Source organism: Hyperoodon ampullatus (genome assembly GCF_949752795.1).
Source record: "Hyperoodon ampullatus genome assembly, chromosome: 16".
NCBI lineage: Eukaryota > Metazoa > Chordata > Mammalia > Artiodactyla > Ziphiidae > Hyperoodon > Hyperoodon ampullatus.
In genome coordinates this window covers 11,650,858-11,674,326 of record NC_136929.1, presented here as the reverse complement: position 1 = coordinate 11,674,326, position 23,469 = coordinate 11,650,858, and the positions used below count along the sequence as shown (strand labels likewise).

General features: G+C 40.4%; 2 protein-coding genes across 2 annotated transcripts in view; one reads left to right on the top strand and one right to left on the bottom strand.

Annotated features, from left to right (window-relative positions):
- Nucleotides 1-23,469, top strand: part of UBAC2 (UBA domain containing 2) — a gene marked incomplete at its 3' end in the record, with an annotated part of 163,200 nt that overhangs the window by 62,789 nt on the left and 76,942 nt on the right. The window lies entirely within an intron of this gene.
- LOC307064996 (G-protein coupled receptor 183) lies at nt 17,667-18,749 on the bottom strand (the record flags this gene model as incomplete). The annotated part of the gene is made up of 1 exon (XM_079721719.1): nt 17,667-18,749. The coding sequence occupies one exon, from the start codon at nt 18,747-18,749 to the stop codon at nt 17,667-17,669; it is 1,083 nt and encodes a 360-aa protein (XP_079577845.1).

Sequence of the window (23,469 nt, the reverse complement as noted above, 5' to 3'; positions counted from 1 at the left end):
TCTGATTTCATATTTTTAATATTTTCTCTTATATTAGTATAGATATTAATACATATTATAACTTGGGGTTCATCTATTATAAAAATTCTGCTTTCATTAGTAATATTGTTTGGTTTGTTCTTTCTCTTTCGTTGTGATTGTATTCTAAGGATGCCTAGTTAGTTTGGCCTCTGAACTTGTGCTCCCCTGAGGCGTATTAAACATTTTGGCAATGTCAGAGCAGATCCCTGGGGCAGTGAGCCCCCCCAGGATAGAAAACCCAGTCACCACAGAGCCCATTTGTTACCCATTCCTGTTTGCTGACATCCCATCAGGCATGCAGGCTAGGTGGGGATTCACCTTCAAACTCTTAGAAATAAACAATATTGAGAAGAAGCAGGTTTTTTATATGGTAATTTGTCTGAGTGGGGAAGGGAGGATGTAAAGAAAGAAGTAGGCAAGGGAATTCTACCTCTTGTCACCAGTACCAACCTTGCAGTGTTGCTGTTGACAGATTGAGTGGAGATCTGCTTATTAATACTTTGTGACAGTTTGTGATGAGGTGCTTTCATCTCTTTTGGTTCTACACCTGGTGGACCCTGTCAATCAGGGAAGTCAGACATTCTCTTTTTGAATTTTTCCTGAATTATTTTGATTATTTCCCTTCTATTTTCTTGGTTCTCTCTTTCTGAAAAATCGTACTATCTGGGTGTTCAGCCTCTTGGACAAGTCTAGTTTTAATCTTTTTTTTTTTCTTCTCTCCTTTTTCTTTTTGTCTTTTTGTTCTCCTTGCTAGGAGATGTCTTGGGCTCTGTCTTCTAATTTTAATTATCATTTTAAAATAAACTTTTATTGAACTACAGCATGTACATGAAAAGTGTACGTATCCTAAGTTTGGAGCCTACTGAATTTTTACAAAGTGACACCCTTCTAAACACTATACAGATGGAAAAATAGAACATCACCTGCCTCCTAAAAGATGCACTTGTGCTGCCTCCCAGTCACTACTTCCTCCCCAAGGTCTATCCTGACTTTTAGCCCTGGTCTAATTTTGTCTGGCTTTGACCTCTATATAAGTGGAAATGTGGACTGCTATACCTAGTGTCTTTCTCTCAATATCATGTTGATGTTGCTGTACTTTGCAGTAGTTCATGCTTTATTTATCCTTGTATAGTGTGTTTTGTTGTATGAATTACTGCTATTTATTCATCCTATTGTTGATGGACATTGGTATTGTTTCTGATTTGGGATGATTATAGACACTGTTGCTGTGAACACCCTTGAACATGTCTTTTGTTGTGTGTATGTATACATTTCTGTTGGGTGTACACCTAGGAGTTGAAAGCTGAATTGTAAGGGGTACATATGTTTAGCTTTGGCAGATGCTGCCAGTTTCCCTGTGGGTCAGGAGTTTGGGAGCAGCTTAGCCGGGTGACCCTGGCCCTGAGTCTGTCATGTGGTTGGAGTCAGAATGTCAGCAGGGACCATGGTGGTTTGGAGGCCTGACTCGACTGGAAGACCCTCTTCCAAGGTAGTGCACTCACATGGCTGTTGGCAGGAAGCCTCAGTTCCTCACCATGAAGCTGCCCGAGTGTCTACGTGACCTGACAGCTGATTCCCCCAGCACAGGTGTACCAAGAGAGTTAGCAGTCCTTTTCACTGGATGTGGATGTGTAGTGATATATTATTGTGGTTTTAGTTTGTGTTTCCTTTATGACTAATGACATTAAGTACCTTTTCATCTATTGAGTACCCTTTAAATATTTTTGCTATTCTAGTTTTAATTTCCATTAGTTCTTTTTTACTTTTTCAATATTCATTTTTGCTGGCATCCTGTTTTTGTTTCATAGATGTAGTCTTTTTTCTTGTATCTTTCATGATATTAAGGATAATCCTCCCCCGCCTCAGGGTTTTCATTTCCCTGCACAGTTTGTTTCTTCTGAGTTCCTTTTTTCCTCCTTGTTTTCTGCTTTTGATGTTAGGGGCTTTCCTTAAATATCTCTGAGCCTTTGGCTATCTGTCTATATTTAAGAGCCAGTTTCTTAAAAAGCTGATTGAAAAAATGGATAGTGTGTGAGGGGCTGAATGACCCTCATGGACTACACGGTAGGGTCCCCTCGTTGGGATGTTCCACTGTGAACTCGCAATATCAGGGTCTATAAATATATGCCTTTTTTTCCCTCATGAACTGTTCCTCAGGGCATGCTCTTCAGCCTACTACCTGTAGGCTGTAGGTCTGGGAGTCTCCACATGTCATACATAAACTTTGATTTCCAGTATTGTATTTGTATTCTCAACCGTGCATGGGAGTCCCCTAGTCGCAAGACCCTCCTTGTTACCATTTCCAGATAATAACCCCACCCCGAGTTGTCTGCCGGGATGGAGAGGGGCAGTCAGCAGGTGGACAGGGTGCTGGGAGGGGATCCGTGCCCTGACTGCCTCTTTGCAGCTCTGGGAAAACTCGGTGCCACTGATCCCGCAGCCCTTGGGAAGCTCGGGTGTTAATCAGTTTGCATCTCAGGTTTCACCGTGGCTGCTTTAGTATTTAGTTTTCTCAGGTTTGCCGAGTTAGTTACTACTCTACACTTCTCACCCAATCCCAGCAGCTGTGAGCATCTTTTCAAGGCTCGTTCGCTATTTCTTTGCAAATTGTGTTTTAGGCATCTCCACACGGGTCACTGTAATCTGCTGGAGGGGCCTGCTCAGTGTCAGGATCTGTCCACAGGAATTTAGTGTTCTTCGCATTTTTGCAAATACCCAGTTTCCAGCAGGATAAATTTCCTGTTAGTCTTATCATAGAGGGACCTTTCCTGATGTCCTTGATGATCAGATTATATGTTTGACATAGGTCTAATTCTGCCTCATGACATTGCAAAGGATAAAACTTTTTAGGACTGGGCACAGCCAATTCAGGAGGCTAAGAAACAAATATTACGGTGCTACCATATTTATTTGGTGGACGGACTTGGTTATTTAGACCTATTTTTAAAACTCAGTCATAGATATTTAATGTAATTCTTTCTTAATTTTGTTGCTCTAAATGAGGCTTTCATTTGGACCCCACCAAGAGGTAGTGTTAACTTTTAATCTCAGAAGCGCTAAGCGGGGCTTCCCTGGTGGCCCAGTGGTTGAGAGTCCGCCTGCCGATGCAGGGGACACGGGTTCGTGCCCCGGTCCAGGAAGATCCCACATGCCGCGGAGCAGCTGGGCCCGTGAGCCATGGCCGCTGAGCCTGCGCCGGAGCCTGTGCTCCGCAACGGGAGAGGCCACAACAGTGAGAGGCCTGCGTACTGAAAAAAAAAAAAAAGTGCTAAGGGATTGGGTTCTCTCCAGCTGAGGGCCAATTGGAGAGTAGCAGCACACCTATAATCATCTGTGGGCATCTTGAACATCAACCGTTGGGATATTTTAAGGGAAGTGGGTATTGTGGGCAGAGTTAACAATAAGTGGCAGTTAGCCTTGTAAATTACTTGTCCCTCTGGTTTGAACTTGGGCTAAATATTCAACACGTAAATAATCATCACAGCTTGAATAATGTCCAGTGCCTTAACTTTAGAAGTAAAGTGATATTTCTCAAAGATAGAGCTGCCAGGGCCTCCGGATTTGAAGTGATCACATTAATGTGTTTAGATTAATAGATTAGATGAGTTGAACCAATAGATATTTTAAATATCTTATCTCCTTTGATTCCCATTTTAGAAAGTACTTTGTGAAATTGGTATGATTATCTCATTTTATTGGTAAGAAAACTGATTCTCAGAGAGACTAAGAAATCTGCCAATCTTGACAGAGAAGTCAGTTGGAATTTTGACCTAGATTACTCCACTCTAAAAATAGAATGCCTCGCAATCAAGATAAAGCAGTGGAAGTTGACAGGCTGCTAGTTGATCATGTTTATCAGTCTGCAGAGGATTATGTTTCTGAGTGTTGGTCACAGCAAAGATTTAGACATTCTTTCCTTAATGAGTCCCTCTTTATAAAGTCTGCTGTTGTGTAGCCAAAGCCTTTGGAGCTTGAGCCCTGTTACCGCCCCCAACCCCTTTTCCCACAGTCCCCACTTTCTCCTCTTTCCCCTTCTCGTATCTTGTAGCTTCTGCCCACCCTGCTCCGTTTAGCCTCGGTCCTCCTCTCCCCTCCCAGCAGTACCTACCGGTTTGGTTAGACCCACCAGGGATTTGAGGAAGTAAGTACTTTAATGTGACTGCACAAAAGCGAAGTTGACGAATGAAAGAGAAGTTTCTCAAATTTTTATTTAGAATGAGAGGTGTGAGATAATAAATAGCCCGGACTCCAGGGCTTCAGGAAGGGCTTAAAGGACACTTCTCAAAGAAGCTTTCTCTGACCATCCCCACCCTGCAGTTAGGTCACAGTCTCCTGTGATGCGCTTTCTTAGAACATTTCTCGTAACACTTGTCACCGCAGAGATTAAATAATTGTGTAATAGACCATTTAATATCTGTCTCCTACGTTAGCATGTAAGCTCTGTGCAAGCGGGAGACCGTGCCAGTCTTACCTACTGGTCGTGCCTCAGCATAGTGGCTCCCACAGAGTCGGCGCTGTGTTGGATGGGTGGGTGGATGGATGGGTGAACGGATGGCGGGTAGGCAGATAGAGCAAATAAATGAATGGAAAGCCATCGGTCTGTGGATTCCAGTTCATCTCCTTTTGTTTGGACTATCGCAGTAGCCCCCCAGCTGTTCTTCCTGTCACCAACTCAAAGCTATCATCTGCACTGTCGTCCCCCCACCTCCGTAATTTTATCTCCAAAAAGATCTTATCTTACTCCTTTACACCTTCTTAAAGCTGTGACTTCCTACTGCTGTTTTGTAAAGTTTAACTTGTTAGTGAGACACCTTGGGGTTGAGTTCCCACCAACCTTTCCAGCCTCGTTTACTCTCGTTCCCCACCTGTGCTCCTCACACCAGCCTCATCACATTATTTACCACCATCTGTCACCCCTTGTCATTTCACATCTCTGAATCAATTTATTAATACATCAGACAGTTCTGAGCACAACATCATTTGTCCCCTTTGGCTGGCAAAATTCTGCTTGACCTTCAAGGCTCACCTTGGACATCTCTACTCTATGAAACCCTACCCCAGCCAGAAGTGATCACGCCTTCCTCTGTGCTCACAGATGACTTTATGCTTACAAGTTATGTACAATATTTATTACTCGGTTTTGTAACTGTTTACCTAATTGGCCCCTCTCTCAACTTAGTGCTTTTAGGAACAAAATCTTACTTTCTTTTATTAAAGCTCCCTCAGCGTGGAGCATCTGGGAGACAGCATGGAGCAGTGAAAAGAGGGTTCTTGAACACCAGAGAGACTTGGCTGCGGCGGAAATTTTGATCTGCCACATGCTAGTTACTTCAATTTTTCTTTTGTACTAATGCCCTTTCCTTTCTTCTTTTTTTAAAAAATTATATTTGATTTATTTACTTTCGCTGTGCTGGGACTTAGTTGCGGCACGCGGGATCTTCCTTGCAGCACGCAGGCTTCTTAGTGGCAGCATGCAGGATCTAGTTCCCCAACCAGGGATAAAACCTGGGCCCCCTGCATTGGGAACATGGAGTCTTACCCACTGGACCACCAGGGAAGTCCCTAATGCCCTTTCCTTTCTTTTCTTTTCTCTTCCTTCTTCTTCTTTTTTTTTTGTAAGTCACCTCAAAGCTGTTACAAGAAAAATGTAAAAAATGAATTTCAAATTTGAGTTCAATGATATGTTTAAAGGATTGAAATGTTGTAGATTTATAAAATCATTCCCAGGATCTTACCTAAAGGAAAACATATAATCCATCCATTCTTATATTCTCAGAATAGCTCTTTTCTTAACCAAAAAGTTCTCAAACTTCCCATCAGTCTAGTTTCCGGGTGTCTAATGCTGTGTGTCTGATGTCATGCATCAAGAATCAGCACACACCATGCCTGTCCAGGCACTCTGCCCACACACTGATGTCACTGTAACCCTCTGTACAATGGGAACTGTCGTCTCCTCTGAGGAAGCAGGCTCAGAAACCTTGAGCACCATTTTCTGTAAAGTGGCGAAAGAAAAATCATGATGATATTAGAAGATGCATAAGGAAAGGAAGTGGCTTCTGTTACTTCACTTGTGCATTTGACATTGTCTAGGAATGATTAGAAATGATCAAGGTATTAGTAATGTTTGAAGCCCAGTGTCTTCCGAATCAAATTAAGTGGCATAAATAGCGAGTTCCTTGCCCTTGGAGATTGCTGGTTGATTGTGAAAGGAGACTCAGGTTTTTTACACTGCAGGGATTTCATTGACAGTTGCAGTGGCCAGAGCATCTTTCCAGGGAACGGATTTAATGTACTGTATCTTGTTTGAAAGACTTTGTAAGCTGTCATCAGAAAGTATGTGAAGCCACACGATCAGTGATTTTATATTTGAATGTGAGGGGCAGTGATACAGTTACCCTAAACCAGGGTTTTCTCAGCCTCAGCTGGCGCTTTTGGCCGCACAGTTCTTTGCCGTGGGGGACTGTCCTTTGCATTGTGGGATGTTGAGTAACACCTCTGGCCTCTGCCTCAGATGCCTGTAGCACCCCAGCCTAGTCATAACAGCTAAAAACGTCTCCAGATAGTGCCAGATGACATTTGGGGCGCAAGATTACCCCTGATGGAGGGCCACTGACCTAAACTAAGCTTTTACAGAGCTTATCACCTGTTTTGAAATCCCACACTATGCATGGTGCTGGGTGGTAAACAGAACCTTGAAAAGCGTTGGCGTACACCCTTGAGGAGCCGATGACCTATGAAGCTTGAGATCTTTTGACTAGGTAGAATATTTCTAGTTACTTGACTGAAATAGCTTTGGTTGAGGCTGTTAGTAAAAATTTGTTTCAAAGAAGTTTAACATCTGTTTTCATTTCTGCTTTTGTAAGTTGCTTTGCTACTCAATTCCTGTATTTTAGCTGTCTTCCTCTTAGGACTTAAAATATTTGAGTATATGTCAAATTTTCCAGTTTGGTAGGAAATATGTTTTATTCAAACAGAAGTGAAAATGTTAATAACTTTAAATTAGGATAGGATGGTGAAAAGTTTAATGTTGTTAATCAGGCTAGATGACAGCAGTGTAGATAATACTGAAGGGAACTCAAAGTCTGGTTCTATTCAAGATTCACTTCCTGTTTTTTTTTATCATTGGTTGGAAAGTTGCACCTTATGAAAGATTTTAGATTCAGATCATTGTATTATTCTAAGAAAAAAAATTCAAAATGCTAACCGCGCCTTGGTAACCATAGCAAAATATACAACACACAAAAATAATCTCATACCTATCTTAGGGTTGACGTTTTTTGTATATGGTATATGTTGGGTTCTGAAGTATCTAATTTGCTTCTTTTATCTGAGGTCAAAGGAAAAGAGACTTTCTCAGTTACAAGACACAGGCATGCCTATTAGTTGAAGTAATAGAACCGACTCTGGCTTCTTTAGCAGAAAGGAGGTTTATTATTAAAGTAGTTCAGAGACTATTTGGGAGGGCAAAGATCCAGTCTTGGATGCAATAAAACCATAATTAATACTTAAATTTATCCCCTCCCATAAGCTGATGTTGTTTGCCTATTTAATGTTTAATGTTGGCTTATAGAACATAGGATTCATGAAGGCACCTTGGTCTTTATTGTTTTCAGCTCTCACATCCTGGTACCTAGAACAGTACCTAGCTCATAGTAGGCCCTTAATAAACATTTTTTGTATAAATAAGTTACTAGACAGAGGATATGTTCTTTAGTATCAGCAACAACATGGAGAAAAAATACAGTGGTGTTGAAATGTTAATATTATACATTCTATTGGGAGGAGTTTTTTTGGCAGCAAAACTTATTCTTTTTCTTTAGTTATCTTGACAAATAAATATTGAACGACTATTTTGTACCATAGAGCCCTATTTTACATATGTTCCTGATTTAAATGAACATCCACAGCAGTCTTGCAAGAGTAGATATTGATATGGTTGTATCCTTTGTGAGAAAGTGGAGGTTCTGAGAATTCATCGAATCATCAGGGTCACAGCTATTTAAGTGGCAAAGCCTAGATTGAAATTCATGCCTGTCTAACTTTTAGCACAGACATGCCCCTCTGTGCAACACAGCCTCAATGCCGCTTTCTTTTTTTTTAGGTAAAAAAAAATCAAGTTAATGGTCACCTGTTCATTCTATTAGAAAGTAATCTGAGTGTATAGACTCATCAAACTGAGGCTTCCTATTTGGATTTTCAACTACAGTGTTACAAATGTTTATAAAAGTAAATGTTAGTCTCTAAAGACAATGTTTATGATTACATTCAAATTTTGCTGCTAAAATGAGAAGTACAAAAATAATCCCCCATGGAATGGTATCTGAAAAAGCACTATGAAGTACTCCAGTTATTTAGCTCTTAATATTCAGTTTAATTTAATAGACAGAAAAAAATCTGTGCTGTTTCTCTTCAGAGCTTCCGAGTGCTGCCACTGTGTTTTATACTTTTTTAAAAAATTCTGAAATAATTCAGGCCTTATAGGACAGTTACAGGAATAGGACCCTAAACCCAGATGCCCTAGTTATTAATGTTTTTTACGTTTGCTTTATCATTTTCTCTCTATGTACCCATGGTATTCTTTCTGAATCATTTGAGAGCAAGTTGGAGATGTAATGCCCCTTTACCCCTGAATACATCAGTATGTATTACCATAAAATTGACAATTAGCCAGTTTTGTAGCAAAAAAGAAAAAAAAAAATCTGGTCCACGGGACATCTCAGAATTACATCCTATGTTTAGTTGTTATGTCCCTTTACTCTTTAATCTGGAACAGTCCTCATCCTGTCTTTGTCTTTTGTGTTCTTGACATTCTGAAGAGTATGTTAGTTACTTTATAGAAGATGGTACTTATTTTAGTCATGTGGTAAAATTAAAGATTTTGAAGGAAGCATTCGATGAAAATAATTTGTACTTCCCTTGTTTTTTTTTGGTATAACCTGTTAAAGATTTTTATTATGAGAACGCAGAGAGAATAATAAAAGGAGCCCCTATTACCCAGAATTCATCCTTCACATTTTTGCTCCCCTTCCTTATTCTTATTCTATTCCCCGAAAAACTAAATACTTTTAAGCATTTTGCAGCAATTTCTAGACATCGTAATATTCCATATTTAAGTAAGGTCTAAAAAGTAACAACGTTTGCTTATATAAACATATTACTTTAACCTAACAAAATTATTTAGAATTCCTTAATATTATATACTACCAAAACTATATTCAAATTTCTCTTCTATTCATTTTTTCTCTTTGAAAAAGCCCTTTACATTTGGTATTGCATTTGGTTGTGATATCTCTTAAGTTTCTCTGTCTCTCTTTTTTTTTTTTTTTTTTTTTTTTTTTGGCGGTACACGGGCCTCTCACTGCTGTGGCCTCTCCCATTGTGGAGCACAGGCTCCGGACGCGCAGGCTCAGCGGCCATGGCTCACGGGCCCAGCCGCTCTGCGGCATGTGAGATCTTCCCAGACCGGGGCACGAACCCGTGTCCCCTGCATTGGCAGGCGGACTCTCAACCACTGCGCCACCAGGGAAGCCCTCTCTCTCTCTTTTTAATTAGACACTCCTTGCTCCCTTTTGGTAGAATACTTTAATATTTTTTTATGGTATAGTGAATATGCCTGGATTAGCTTGCTCATTGTCTTTTCCAGGGTCCTCAGTGTATATCCACATAAAGCAGAGGTTGGAAAGCTGGATGCTGTCTTTCTTAAAGTCCCTCGCATCCGGAGTGCTGCCTGTGATTTAGGTTCTTGTATGGTGCTTGAGTTCAGTGTGAGCCGAGGCAGTAGCATATGAGATGCCCATTTTGCTGGTCCATTTCTACAGACTCAACAGGGCCCTGCAGGTTACAGTGTTCAGACAACTTCCTGATCTCTAGACTCTGCTGAAATGACGTAATGACTTCCTGATTCCCAGCATCCTGAATGTGGCAGAGGAAGCAGTCTTCATGGTAGACCAGTCCTTACGTGTTGTTCCAGGAGCCTGTTCCTGGACGCGAAGTCTGGATCTGCCCTTCTGGCCCTTTCAGAAATTTCACAAACACCTAGGTCTGTATACTAAATCTTTTCCTGCCCCAAACAGCTGGAGAGCTTTCTATTATCTGTAAGTGAAACTTGACTGACAGAACTGGTAATCAAAAGAACGTTAACTTTTATCTTTGACTTCAAATGTATATGTATAAAGCAACGTACCTGAATCTGAAACATTCAGATTTGAACTGGGATGTGGTTTAAGGGAAAGGAAGCAGCTCTGTGCCCATGTGTGTGTGTGTGTTTATGAAACCCTGACAATCTTTTCATGCAGATTTCTGGTATAACCTGTTCTTTGCTGGTGACTTTCTCACCAAAAGCCATCTCTTACTAGGACTTCTTGTAGGTCTGTTGACACTACCCTCCCCTGTGCTCCTGGGATATGAATGTGGCCCCGTGTATCCCATTCCTGTCTTCCCATATGACTTGGGATGTGCGGCTGACTGGTGAGAGATGGAGACCAGCAGCCGTGTGACCTCCACCTGCCTCTCCCTCTCAGTCCCCTGTGAATCCATTCCTGAATTTCTGCTTCCACCCCTGATGTAACAGCAGTATGGGAAATGTGTTGGGGACTGCACTTACCATTTTTTAAAATTTATTACAGAAAATTTCAAACATACGTGAATGCAGAGAGAATAATAGAATGACTACCACACACCCATCACCTTATCAGCATTTTGTCAAACACACAAACTTCAAATAATTTGACAATTGGATCCCTAATGGTACACTTTTTTTTCTTTCTCTTTTCCATTTTACTATTTGCTTTCTAAATTCTTCATGGCCAAGACCTACAGTATCTCTCAGCCCTGCCCCTGCCTTCAGTTGACCGGCCTCTCTGTGGCTCTCTCCCCCTGGGGTCTCTCCCTCCTCCCAGGGTCTCCCCTCCCTGGGTCTCTGGGGACCTGAGTGCATGGGTTCAGGCACCATCATAGGCCCCGTCTCAGGTAGAGCCCTTACCTTGTGTTGGGACTCACAACAGGGACTGCATTGAATTATAATATATGATAGACCAATAATATTGTTTGCATTGATTTTTTTTAAACCCTAACACAGGCAGTAACCCCATATATTTTCACTACGTATTAAAAAAAAAAAAAAGCAGATGTTTCACTGTAGGACTTAAGGGGAAAATTGTGGAACTGAAGCCGTAAGAACACATCAAAATGTTACTTTTTTTAGAGTAGGATTAAAACCTTTTGCAGCCTTAGTGTAGTTTCATTCTGACACACTTTTTTTCTTCTCAACCTGCATGGGAAAAATCATTCTTACAAGATATGGGAAGAGAAATAAATGTTCTCACACTCTGAGAAAACTGTTAAAAGCCCATCAAAAGTTACTTGAGTTCTTGGTTCAGATCCATTGCGGTAGGTACCACGTGAGACGGAAGGTGGTGTGGTTCCTGCCCAGGAGTGACTTGCAGTTCACTCAAGTAGGCAAGACAGCTGAAGATCACTGTGAACAACAAGAAGCAACGTAGTAAGTGTGCAAATAGAGAAAGCAGGTCTTTACAATTTGTGGGGAAGATAAACTATTGAAACATCATAGCAGGTATTTTCCCATGTACAGACCCTCTTATACAGTTTCTTCCTTCTAACAATTACAGTGCTGCAGAGATTTCTCCACGTTTGAAGAGTCTGGATGTGCATTATCTGGGATAAATTAAACAAATGAGAGTAGTCCTCGGTAGCTTCCTTGTATGTGGAGGAAGAAGGAAAGCTAGTGGCACTCCTCTTATACTTTCAACAGAAAACTTTCTTTTTGAGAAAGAAATCTTCGCTAATTTAAATGTCATTCCAGTTTCTGATTTCATGCATTTTCCAGGGTTAGTATTTCAGAACTGAGCATGTATTAGTTATCTGTTGCTGCCTAACAAACTACAACACACAAAAATAAAACCTCTCATCCACATACTTGAATAGTACTAATCATAAAGTGTCCTCAGCTAACATTTGATGACCTGTAGTCAACATATATTTTTTTGAGCATTATCTCTATGCAAGGTGCTGTGCTCGGAGCTACCCAGAATAGGAAGAAGTAAAAGTCAGGGTCTCTGCCCTGATGGAGTTTATGTTTCAGCTGAGGGACATAAGAGTGATGCACGGGAAATAACAGATCATAGGCTGTTTGACGGTTAGCAGAGAGCATACATATTCTGTACTGCCGTTATTTTGTTGATAAGATAACAGAAATCTAGAAAGGCTGGAAGTCTGGACAGAGGTGATGTAGCTGACATGCAGTCAAACCAGAACCAGGTTTCCAGGCCAGTGTATTTTTCCTCTCCCTTTGTTTTCAAGATAATGTTTGTTTAAAGTTAAAACTATGTGGCATAGACTGTATAAAAGCCAAGTAAGTTGAGGAAAGGGAAGATGCGTGGCTTTGAGTAGTCAAAGGAGAATTAAAGGAGGAGGTATGATTAGACTATGAGTGTAAAGAATAAATGGCAGAAGCAGAATAATCCAACCAGGAGAACCAAATATTTGTTATATTCACAGCACAGACCAACTATACTATCTTGAAAGGTACATGTTGGGCAGTGGAGGGAAATGAGGTTGCAGAGGCTTGAAAGTGTGGGAGAAGAATGTGGACTTCATGTGCTAGACCGTGGGGAAATACTCTCAGTCCTAGAGCGTGAAATGACACGATGAAACTGCGATTAAGGAAGATTATGTTTGTTTGCCAGGAGAACTGCACCGTGTGTGCATTTTTCTTTTCTTACGCTCATTGTATTGGTCAGTTGCATTCTAAGTAGGTTAAACACTGTGTTGATCAGAGGCCAGCCTGTGTTGTGGCCACAGTTAACCCTGAAATCTCAGTGGCTGAATACATAAATGCATTTCTTATTTGCGCTACTTGGCCAACACAGGTGGATAGGGTACAGGGGTGGGGAGTTCTCCATTTACTCATTCAGGGACCCAGGCTGACAAAAGGTCACACCATTTAGAACCTCGCTGGTCGCTGTGGCAGGAGAGAAGAACAGTATGGAAGATCCCTCACTGCTCTCCAGAGCTCCAGCCTGGAAGTGAGCGACCGATACCATTTTTGTCCCCAACCCATTGGCCAGAGGTAGTCATGTGCACCCCCAGAGGGAAGTTGAGGATATTCGAGCAGTAAGTGTCTCTTCCAAGGCTCTCTGAGGACCTGGGCATATAATTCTACTTGCTTAAGAGAGACAATGTAGTGATTAAGAGTGACAGACCCTGGAGCCGGACTGCCAGAGTCTAGAGCCTGTCTCTCCACTTACTAGCTGTGTGGATCTGGGCAATTTACTGAACTTCTCTGGAGCATAATTTCCTCATCTGTAAAACAAGGATAATAATGGGACAAGCCTCACAGAATTATTGTGAGGCTTGATTATATATAGAGTGCTTAGAGCATTATACTATGTAATTGTTAGGAATTATTTAGTATTGCTGTTATTATTAATCTGCTGGCTTCCACTATAGCACCTGAAAGGAAGGCTAAAGTTTCTGACTCCAATTGAGGGGACCAGTGGGAAAGAAGTTGTAGTAATTTAGGTGTGTGATGCCAGCATCCGGACTAGGATGATGATTTGGGACAGAGAAAAGACGGGCAAGAGTGAGTGCAAGAGGAGAAAACCCAAGCAGGGTTCACTGGTCAAATACCGTGGATGAGAGAGGATGATCAGGTGTGGGTGACTGAGAGAATGGAGCTTGAGTTTGCAAAGAAATTAGGGGGCCCCTGCGGAGAAGGACGATAAGCGGAAAGTCCTATGTGGTGATGGGAAGTGTCTGAGGCCTGGGAAGCCACAGGAAGCGGAGGAATGGAGCCATCTCTTAATGAACATGTTTCTGTAGGAGGTGACATCCTCGTGCTCCAGGTCAGGCTGCAGGCACTGGGGCCAGTGCCTGTAGTGCACTGGATTGAGTCCCCAGCTCTACGTCTCCATGGCCTGGCACTCCACTTTCCTCATCAGCAAAATGGAGAAAAAGTTTTACCTACCTCTTAAAGTAATGAGGATTAAATGAGATAATGCCTGTCAGGTGCTCGAAAAAGTGGCACATAGTAAACAGTCAGTAGTCATTCCTTCTCAGCTAATTGAGCTTTTAGTTGAGTAGAAATTTGAGGATTATTTTTTAAGTGACCAGTTCTTCAGAGTTTAACGTAAAACAAACTTCCAGTGACATCGGTTCTCATGAGTGCGTTTAGTCTTCCCTGGATTCAAAAGAGTGGGCTGTGTTGTCACCAGATCCGCTCTTCATTTTTTCACTCTTACCTGAATAGTCAATGAGCAAATGTTTTTAGCTTTGCAAAGAATAACAAATTACAGTGGGCTAAGAGTGACCGAAATAGACCATTTTAAAGGCTAATTTAAGGTCAGTGCTTCCTGTTTTAAAATTGCCTGGTACTTTTTACTAATCGGTAGGAGTCTCTGCCCTCGCCTCTTGAAATATAAAATTGTTTTCAAGCAGAACATATTTCTGTATCTAGATTTAAATTGGCTTCTTGGGAAATTAGTTCTATTCTTTAATATGTCTAGTTTATATTGCAGGGTCTTAGAGCGTCTTTGTCTTCAATTACACAATTACATATTCTCTAGCATATGTAATTAAGCATTCAATTACACAATTACATATTCTCTAGCATATGTAATTAAGCATTTAGAGTGTTTCTTTTCATTTCATTGAAAAATTAAGAACACAGATATTTCAGTAGGGCTTTAGTATTTTGTTAGTAATAGTACAAAACAGGTGCTATTCAATTAGATGGATATCTGAGAGCCTTCTGTGAGTGAGGCTCTGTACCACGTGCTGTGTATATAACCTACAACATTCTCATCCTCAGGGAACTCATAGCCTGAGTTTGTAATCTACCTGCTCTTGGTTATTTGTCCTACATAAGGGTTAGCTAACCTGCTGGCCTATAACGAAACAAGCCTTGTAATACTTTTTTCAGGGTCTGTGTGATTCAGTTCTGTCTCTTTTATGGCTGGGATATGAAGTTAGGGTTACATTCCTGATGCTGCCTCTAGCTTACCAGGTGCCTTTTCTGAATTTAGGTTTCTTTATAAAGTGTGGGTGATACAATCTGCTCATCCTGTTTCACAGGATTGTGAAAAGGAAGACATTACATAATGCATGGACTATTTTTGTGAATTATTGCACCCTTCATATATACATGATGTCATTTCTAAAATCTAACCTTTACTATTCTATACTATCTATTCTGTACTATCACTGAAGGGTCTACATGTTTATACTGACTCAAATTAAGTAGCTTTGAGAGGTTTTTTAAAATTAATCAAATGATCCTTTTAGAAATAAAAATAAAATTATGGAAGAGGTAAATATGGTTAGCTGCCATATAACTATCAGCTTTTCTAGATGATTTTTCCTAGCTACCTGTTATTATTTAGAATTGTTAATAACATATCACCTGACTGATGGAGAAAATATTTATAGGTTGTGATTTTCAAATAATGTATTATATATAAGGCCACCTCCTTATTTCTGTAACAGAACACAAAATTATACAGCATTGTCCCTGTTCTCCAAGTTTACCTACTCCTGAGGGAAATGCATGGGAGATAAACCTAAAGCCAACTAATACTACAAGACACTGGGAGCGTGCCCCAAGGCCTTGTGTGAACAGTGGCTGCATGAATGAAATAGGAAGTAAGGTCCTTTTGAAGGAGAGCGAATAGCTGAGTTGACTAGAGTACAGACCTTTTTTTTAAAAAAGATTAATTGGAAGTAGGTTTAAAGTTTACCTTTTTGGCAGTATGGCTACTGATGATTGGATAAAATCATTTGCACAGACTTGTGGTGTAGTGGAAGAAGGAGGGAGAAAACTACTCAGAAAGAAGCGTGTGTCATTCCTTTGTCAAGTGACATAGGTATTTACTGCCTTGTTTGGAGGATCTTAAGAACTGACCGTCAGCACTGAAAGGACTCTCTCATCTGCTATGAAACAACAGCATGTTGGCTTATACGTACAACAGTCTATGCTGGAACATAGTCATAGAGCTAGGGTGCCATAAAGATGATCTGAAATTCAGGAGGCTTTGTTTCTGGTTTTCCTTTAGCAACTTTCACAGTGGTTTCTCTTTTGGGATCCAACTCAAATGACTACATAAGTGCCACCCTTTATAAAATTTAGTGTTTTGCCCTTTTTTCTCCTTCACTTGGAAAAGTTTATTAGATGGAGTGAAGGAGAGGCCCTAAGTTCCTGACTTACATCCTTGTGGTCTCACCTGTCTCCGTAAGGTGAAACAAGGACCAGTGCCTATTTTTGACAGTGGCTTTTTAAGGTCAGCTAGCTAGCTATGAAATTAACAAAATACAAATCAGAAAGCACTCAGTAAATGGTGCTGAATCAACCATTAAGATTAGTTTTCTTACAGGATAAAAGTTGAAAATGAGTAAGAGAAGACTTTAAAAGAAAATATTTCCAGGATATAAAGCCTAATAAAAATTTTAAGTATGACTCATGGCACAGCATTTCATTTCTTTAGTTCCATTATCAAACTTGGTGTCATTGCTAACATGGATACTGTATTGGGGTAATTTGGGTATTCAATAAAGCAAATTTGAGCTGGCAGATGGGTGACTGTACTTGCAGAGGTCATGCCACTCATAAAAAGGTATTTATTTGAGCAAATATATAATGTTGTAAAGAATCCTGGCTACTCTGAAGTTTATGATTTTGCATTTTACTCCCCATCTTCTTTAGGTAAGCGACAACTAAACCCCACTGCTCATCCTCCCTGCCCTTTCTGGTAACCCAGACCACTGACATACAGATACAGGGTACTGTCAACTTCTGTATAAATAAGAAACCATCCCCTAGGGACCCCCAAAAACCAAGGCTATTTGTATATTTTTTTATTCTCAGGAAGAATTTAGCAAGTGGTGCCTCCTTCCACATCAAGTCCTTGTCGTACTCCTGAGCAGTGGCCCTCGAATGCTATGCTGGCTGTTTGGGAAGAGCTTTCATTGCATTCGTCACCATCATCATTATAATGTTGTTGTCCAAAATCTGTCTACTGCTAACTTTATCCTCCCTGTAACTTTTGCTGAGAGTTGACAGTGAGCATTGAAGGACATACTCCTAATTTTGTGGCATCCAGCTGTTTATTCCAAAAGAGTTTTTTGAAACAAAAATTTATGACTCAGAACAAAACAAAACAAAAAAACTTATTATCGAGGAGATAAAGTCTAAGATTGAAAGAAACACGCACTGAAGAAATACGTTATCAAAAAAAAAGAAAAGAAATATGTTACAATATTAACATTTCTACACTGGCAATATACAATTTTAACAGTCTTTTTTTCTTTTGCCAAATTATTGGCAGGAAATATTAATGATTAAATTTTTCATTAACGCAAAACTTTTCTTTCTACACTGTGAGTTATCAAAATACGCTCCCTTTTGGTGTAGTATTTCATTTACAAATTAGAACTTTGCTTAATGTTGTTCTCGAGTGTAAAAAAATGCATATATATCAATTTACTTCCAAGTCGGAGGTGGGAAATAGTGCCCAATGAAAGGAATTTAAAAGAATCCTAATTAGAAGTTAAACAATCATTTTGATTTATAAGAAAAGTCCTGCAAAGTTTGTCATACAGTTTACTTTGCTATAAATCCAAGATTTAATTCCGTTTTACTTTCCGTTTAAAGACTTGGAATGTATCATCATTTGAGTTTCCGTCATTTCACGTGAGTTTTCTTCAGGGGCTGACTTCACGGCACTGGAAATTGATACACTGACTTGACGTTTCAGCATCTTCATGACCTTTCTCTTATACCCTTTACATGCAAAGAAATATATAAAAGGGTCCATGCAGCAATTGAAGTTCATCAGGCATACTGTAAAGTGCAGAGATATCTGGAATGAATATCTTGGGCTACATTCCAGGAGATCAGGAAAACGAAGCTTCTTAATCATGTGTTGAATAATTGCAACATGATAAGGTGTGAAACAGACAACAAACACAACAATTATAAAAATAATTGTGTTGAGAGCCTTTTTGTTTACACCAGATTTCTCAGTTAATGGGTTTTGTTTGGCAGTTTTAAAGAGCTTGCAACAGATTTGAGAATAGCAGATAAGAATGATTACGAGCGGAAGTACATATCCTACGAAACATGCACCAAGCAGAATCCAGGGGAGAGATTTGGTTTCTTCAAAGTTTGGATATTCCATGCACGTAGTCCTTCCAGCCTCCTGCTTTGACATAGGTTTTATGAGCAGTGGGAGTGTTTGAGCAAATACGAGAATCCAGACAAATATGCAAATGCATTTTGCATGTTCAATTCTTTTCATCTTGTTGTACCGCAGGGGGTGCACCACAGCAAAGAACCGGTCAATGCTCAGGCAGGTCATGAAGTTCACACCTGCGTACGTGTTGATGTAAAACACGAGAGCAGTTATCCTACACAAGGCCTCGCCAATTCTCCAGTCAAAGCCCAGTGCATAGTAGGCTATCCGTGTAGGCAGGGCAGTGGTGAAAAGTATGTCTGAAATCACCAAATTGGTTGAATATAGAGTGGTAGAGTTGATTTTTTTCCTGTTTTGAATAATGACAGTCAAGGCCAACAAGTTTCCCACGAGCCCAATTATGAAGACGATGCTGTAATGCAGAGGCATGAGGATCCTGGCTGTGCGGTGGTGGGCGTAGAGGTCACAGTCGCCTTCCAGAGGAGCTGTAGAGGGTGTAGTAAAGTTGTCCATTTTCATATCCATCAGCAGTTGTTCAAGGTCTCTAAAAAAACCAAGAAGGGGACATTTAATTCAAAGCATATTTAACTAAAAGCGATATAAACTGCCTCCTATAGATCTAACTTTTAAAATTTCAAGATTGATACAATTTTTTAAAATCTGTGGTACGTAATGTGGTTACATACTATATAGTAACAGAAAGAACAGAGAATAAAATTTATGTTTTTACTCTCACAATTTGGTGGTTTTGGCAAAGCTCTGGCAAAGGAAATAGAACCATTTAAATAGGGCAAATGTATTTTTGTGGGAAGAGGGAATGCACTAACTTCTTCGGCAGAAATTTCCCCTTCCTTTTTCTGAATCATCGTCTGGTTAAGAGTAAAATCATGTAAAGCACCCCACATTTCAGGAAGCGTAAAACTTTGCTTTTAAATTGAATATCAGTTGGACTTTTTTTTTCCACCAAATGCATATCACTGCCAGGAAATGAAATCAGTCACACATTTATGTAGTGAAATATGAACTTACCACAGTGATCTGATTTGTGTTAACCCAAAAATTATGAGAAACAAGCTAAGGCCTTTGTTAGGTTTTCTTTAAAAAAAAGAAAGAAAGAAAGAAAGAAAGAAAAGAAGACGATGACCACAGCAACCCCGACAAAAAAGAAGAAAAAGAAACAAAAAGGGAAAAAACGTAAGAGCTTCAAGGGGAAACTTTAAAATTAATGCAGATACCCCACTGATGCATGCAGTATGTGTTCCTGCATGTACACACTGTAGGAAGCATTACACATGTGGTGTTCTGTGTTCTGCTTTATTCATTTACCACGTTCATGGATCAGTGTAATCTATATTTTTGTCATATGTGTAGATCTTATATAGACATTTGATAGATATTCTACAGTATTACAGTGTGTTAATGCATAATTTGCTTACCTACTCCCTTTATGAATATCTGGATTATTTCCAACTCTTTTCTTGTTATAAATAATGTCTAAGATGAAATTTCAAGTCCTCAGTTGAAAAGTGGAAAACTCCTACAATAAAACTCCGTATATGAGGTTGAACTTTGATAAAACTAAGGAAGAGAAGAGCAACAAATTCTGTGAAGTTATTTTTAGAAGAAAAATAATTTTCTGATAGGTCTGTCTCTGTGCACAAATCTGAAAGGCACCAAAGCTGAGGGAGAAGTTCAGTATATCTAGTGATGATGGTCCTATATGTTAAAGGAAAGAACTCTATCCCTAGCCTTATCAAAGCAGTGACTACAGATCTACTTCTCCGACTGCTGTATTAAATGAATTGGAGCTCTGCTAACTTAGTTCTAACTGTCTTAAAACAGTGATGCTGACGGACAAGGAGGGTTCTGAGAGGACTGCACTAATGTCATAGGTGTGCATTATCTACAGTGTTGATAGGTTAATCATGAAAAATGGGAATACAACCTAAAGCAAAAGGAAGCAACAAAGGAAGGAGAACTTTTTATTAATCAAGGGAATATAAGAAAGGAGCTGGGAAAAAGCAAAGGATGAGGATGATAGGTAGAAAACACAAAATAAGAGGGTAGGGGGCTTCCCTGGTGGCGCCGTGGTTGGGAGTCCGCCTGCCGATGCAGGGGGCAGGGGTTCGTGCCCCGGTCCGGGAAGATCCCACATGCCGCGGAGCGGCTGGGCCCGTGAGCCATGGCCGCTGAGCCTGCGCGTCTGGAGCCTGTGCTCCGCAACGGGAGAGGCCACAACAGTGAGAGGCCCGCGTGCCGCAAAAAAAAAAAAGAGGGTAGGAAATGCGTCACAACAAATTTAAATGGCTTGAACTCACCGATTAGAAGACAGAGACTGGCAGTTTGGATTTTTAAAAATCCAGCTGTATGCTGCTTAGAAAAGAGGGAACTCAAAGCGATTTGGAAAGTTTGAAAACACAGGCACGGGAAAACACATACCAGGCAAACCCCAACCAGTGGAAAGCCAGAGTAGCAATATTAACATCAGAAAAAAAATAGAATTCAAGGCACAATCAATATTAATAGGGGTAAAGAAGGTCGCTACACAAGTTAAAAAGAACAGTTCACCAAGGACATAAAAAAGAATCATGAATTGTATGTGTAACAGCAAAATTTGACAGAATGTAAAGGAGAAATGGTCAAATCCACAGCCATAATGGGAGATTTTAACATATTTTTATTAGAATATGACAGGTAAAAAAAAAGATTGACCCAACATGACTTAAAAGCTAACAGAATTTGTGCTGAAAGCACATTAGAATTATTTGCAAATTTAACCATGTACTAGATCATGAGAGGTGTCTCGGATTTCTCAGAAAATCATTAGCTAGCAGCTCACATTCCTTGTGAGTAGTACAGTGCAACTAAGTTAGAAATCAAAAATAAAAAGATAAAGGATGCACTTGGAATCTAAAAATATATTTTTCTGAGGAACTCGTGGGTTAAGAAATCACAATGCAAAATTTGAAGTACTTAGAACCAAAGGACAAAAATACTACAAAACTGTGGAATGCATCTAAAGAGTTAATCTGAGATTGGTGCAAAGCCTTGAATGCATTTATTTCTTAAAAAATTGAAAATAGGTAAGTTAAATATACAGCTCAAGAAGCTAGTAAAGAACTGAGTTTGCCCCAAAAGAGTAGAATAATAAAATTAATTGGAGATATTAATGAAATAGAAAACAAAACAAACAAAACCCAATAAATATGGACTTTATATTTTGTGCGGGGGTGGGGGGATGGAGTGATTCTTGAAAGGGAAATTGTGTAAATTGCAGTTGTGGAATAAAAGTAGGAAAACTTTATGCAGTTGGTAGGGAAAGGCTTCACTCGTGTGAGAAGTGGCTTTCAGGAGCCGAGACTGGACATGAGGGAGAGGTGGAAATTCCAGGCACGGGTTGCAGTTTAGGAACAGGCATCTAGAGCTGCCTTTATTTTTCTAATTTTTGTGAAAAAAATTTTTTTCTGAAAATCTCAACATGTAAATTTTATTTCAAGGAGTCTTCCAAAGCAGGTTCCTGGGAACCGCCTTTAAAATACATGGTGGGGGAAAAAATACACTGTGGAGTCTGCTAATCCTCCATCTGAATAATAATTTTTGTAGAGATTAGGAGAGTTACACTAATGTATGAATCAGAGAATGTGCCATTGCCTACCAGTTGTAAATGCCTGCCCAGCTGCTTCACCGAATGAAATAAAGCATCCAGTAGAGTCACAAAAGGCAGTGTTTTCAGAACATTTTAAGTTAAGGAAAAGATGTTTAACACAGTGTTAGTTTTTTTTGTTTGTTTGTTTTTCGGTACGCGGGCTTCTCACTGTTGTGGCCTCTCCCGCTGCGGAGCACAGGCTCCAGACGCGCAGGCTCAGCGGCCATGGCTCACGGGCCCAGCCGCTCCGCGGCATGTGGGATCTTCCCGGACCGGGGCACGAACCCGTGTCCCCTGCATCGGCAGGCGGACTCTCAACCACTGCGCCACCAGGGAAGCCCCAGTGTTAGTTTGAAGTGCGAAAATTTGCAACCAAATCAAATGTCCATCATTAGGGAACTGGTTAAGTATTTTATGGCCATATAGTAGAATACGATGCAGACACTGAAGATGGCAATGTAGATGCCTATTTCCTGACAGAGAACGATGTTAAGTAAGATTCCACAACAGGCCACTTTGCGGGTAGGAAAAGCAACTATTCACACACTCATCCCTGCATGGATATATAGGCCAAAACATAATTCACAAGTACAAGTAATTTTTGAGTTTCATCATATATTCTAAATTTTTAACACCAAACATGAATTGACTATGAAATGAGTAAATAGGTAAATAATCTTTTTGAATCTGAAGAAATCTTTTTTGAAATTCAGCTCTTCTTGCAAAAGCCTTGTCCTCTGACATACTTTTCAAAGCTAGTGCTCTTTATTCAGATTTATGCCTTAGTTTTCGCTAGGTGCCTACCTTAAGTCATGTCTGGAAGAACCGTCCCAGCAGCCCTGCAAGCCAGGTGTTGCCATCACGCACGCACTCTCCACTCGAGGAAACCACTGTGAGAGAAGGTAAGGGTCATGCTGGATCCTTCTCTCTGCCGACCTGGCTTCAAGCCTCCTACTCTGTCCAGTCCTCGGCAGGGGCAGCTGCTTCACGCTGCCTTTCAAGAACTGAGAATTTGTGGTTTCAAAGTGGTCTGGACTTCAGGGCCATCCTCACCTGTACACAAACAGCCGGGGCACATGTGGCCTAGCCGTTCCAGAGCAGGGAGACGATTCTTCCAGAGGACAACGGGACTCCCACTCCAGGAGAGGTGCCTTCCCAAGTGGGAGGCTAGACTGGTGGACGCTGCGTCATAGAGCCCCGAGGGGGAGACTGGGGAAGGGCTGTTTGCTGCCTGGCCCTGCCCCGAGTCAGTCCAAGAAAGGCACTTGCACAACGTGGATGTGTAAATGGGCTGACCCAGAGGATCTCAAGTAAAGGAGAATCTGGGCTGTTTCGAAATGTGTTCTTTTGGATATTTAGTAACCTCTGGAAGGTTGATTCCATCCGTCAACAGCTCTAGTATACTACCTTTGGTGTTACTTATCCTGTGTTATTAATGCTATAGTTTTAGTCCATTTTATCTTTTCCAAATTGAGAGAAAGCCACTTCCACATACTTGACTGTTGTTATCCCGTTCTTATATCAACCAATCCCAATTTATTATCATCTTCCCTCAGAAATATTATTTTATCCCTTCCTTACTCATTTTAGGATTCAGGA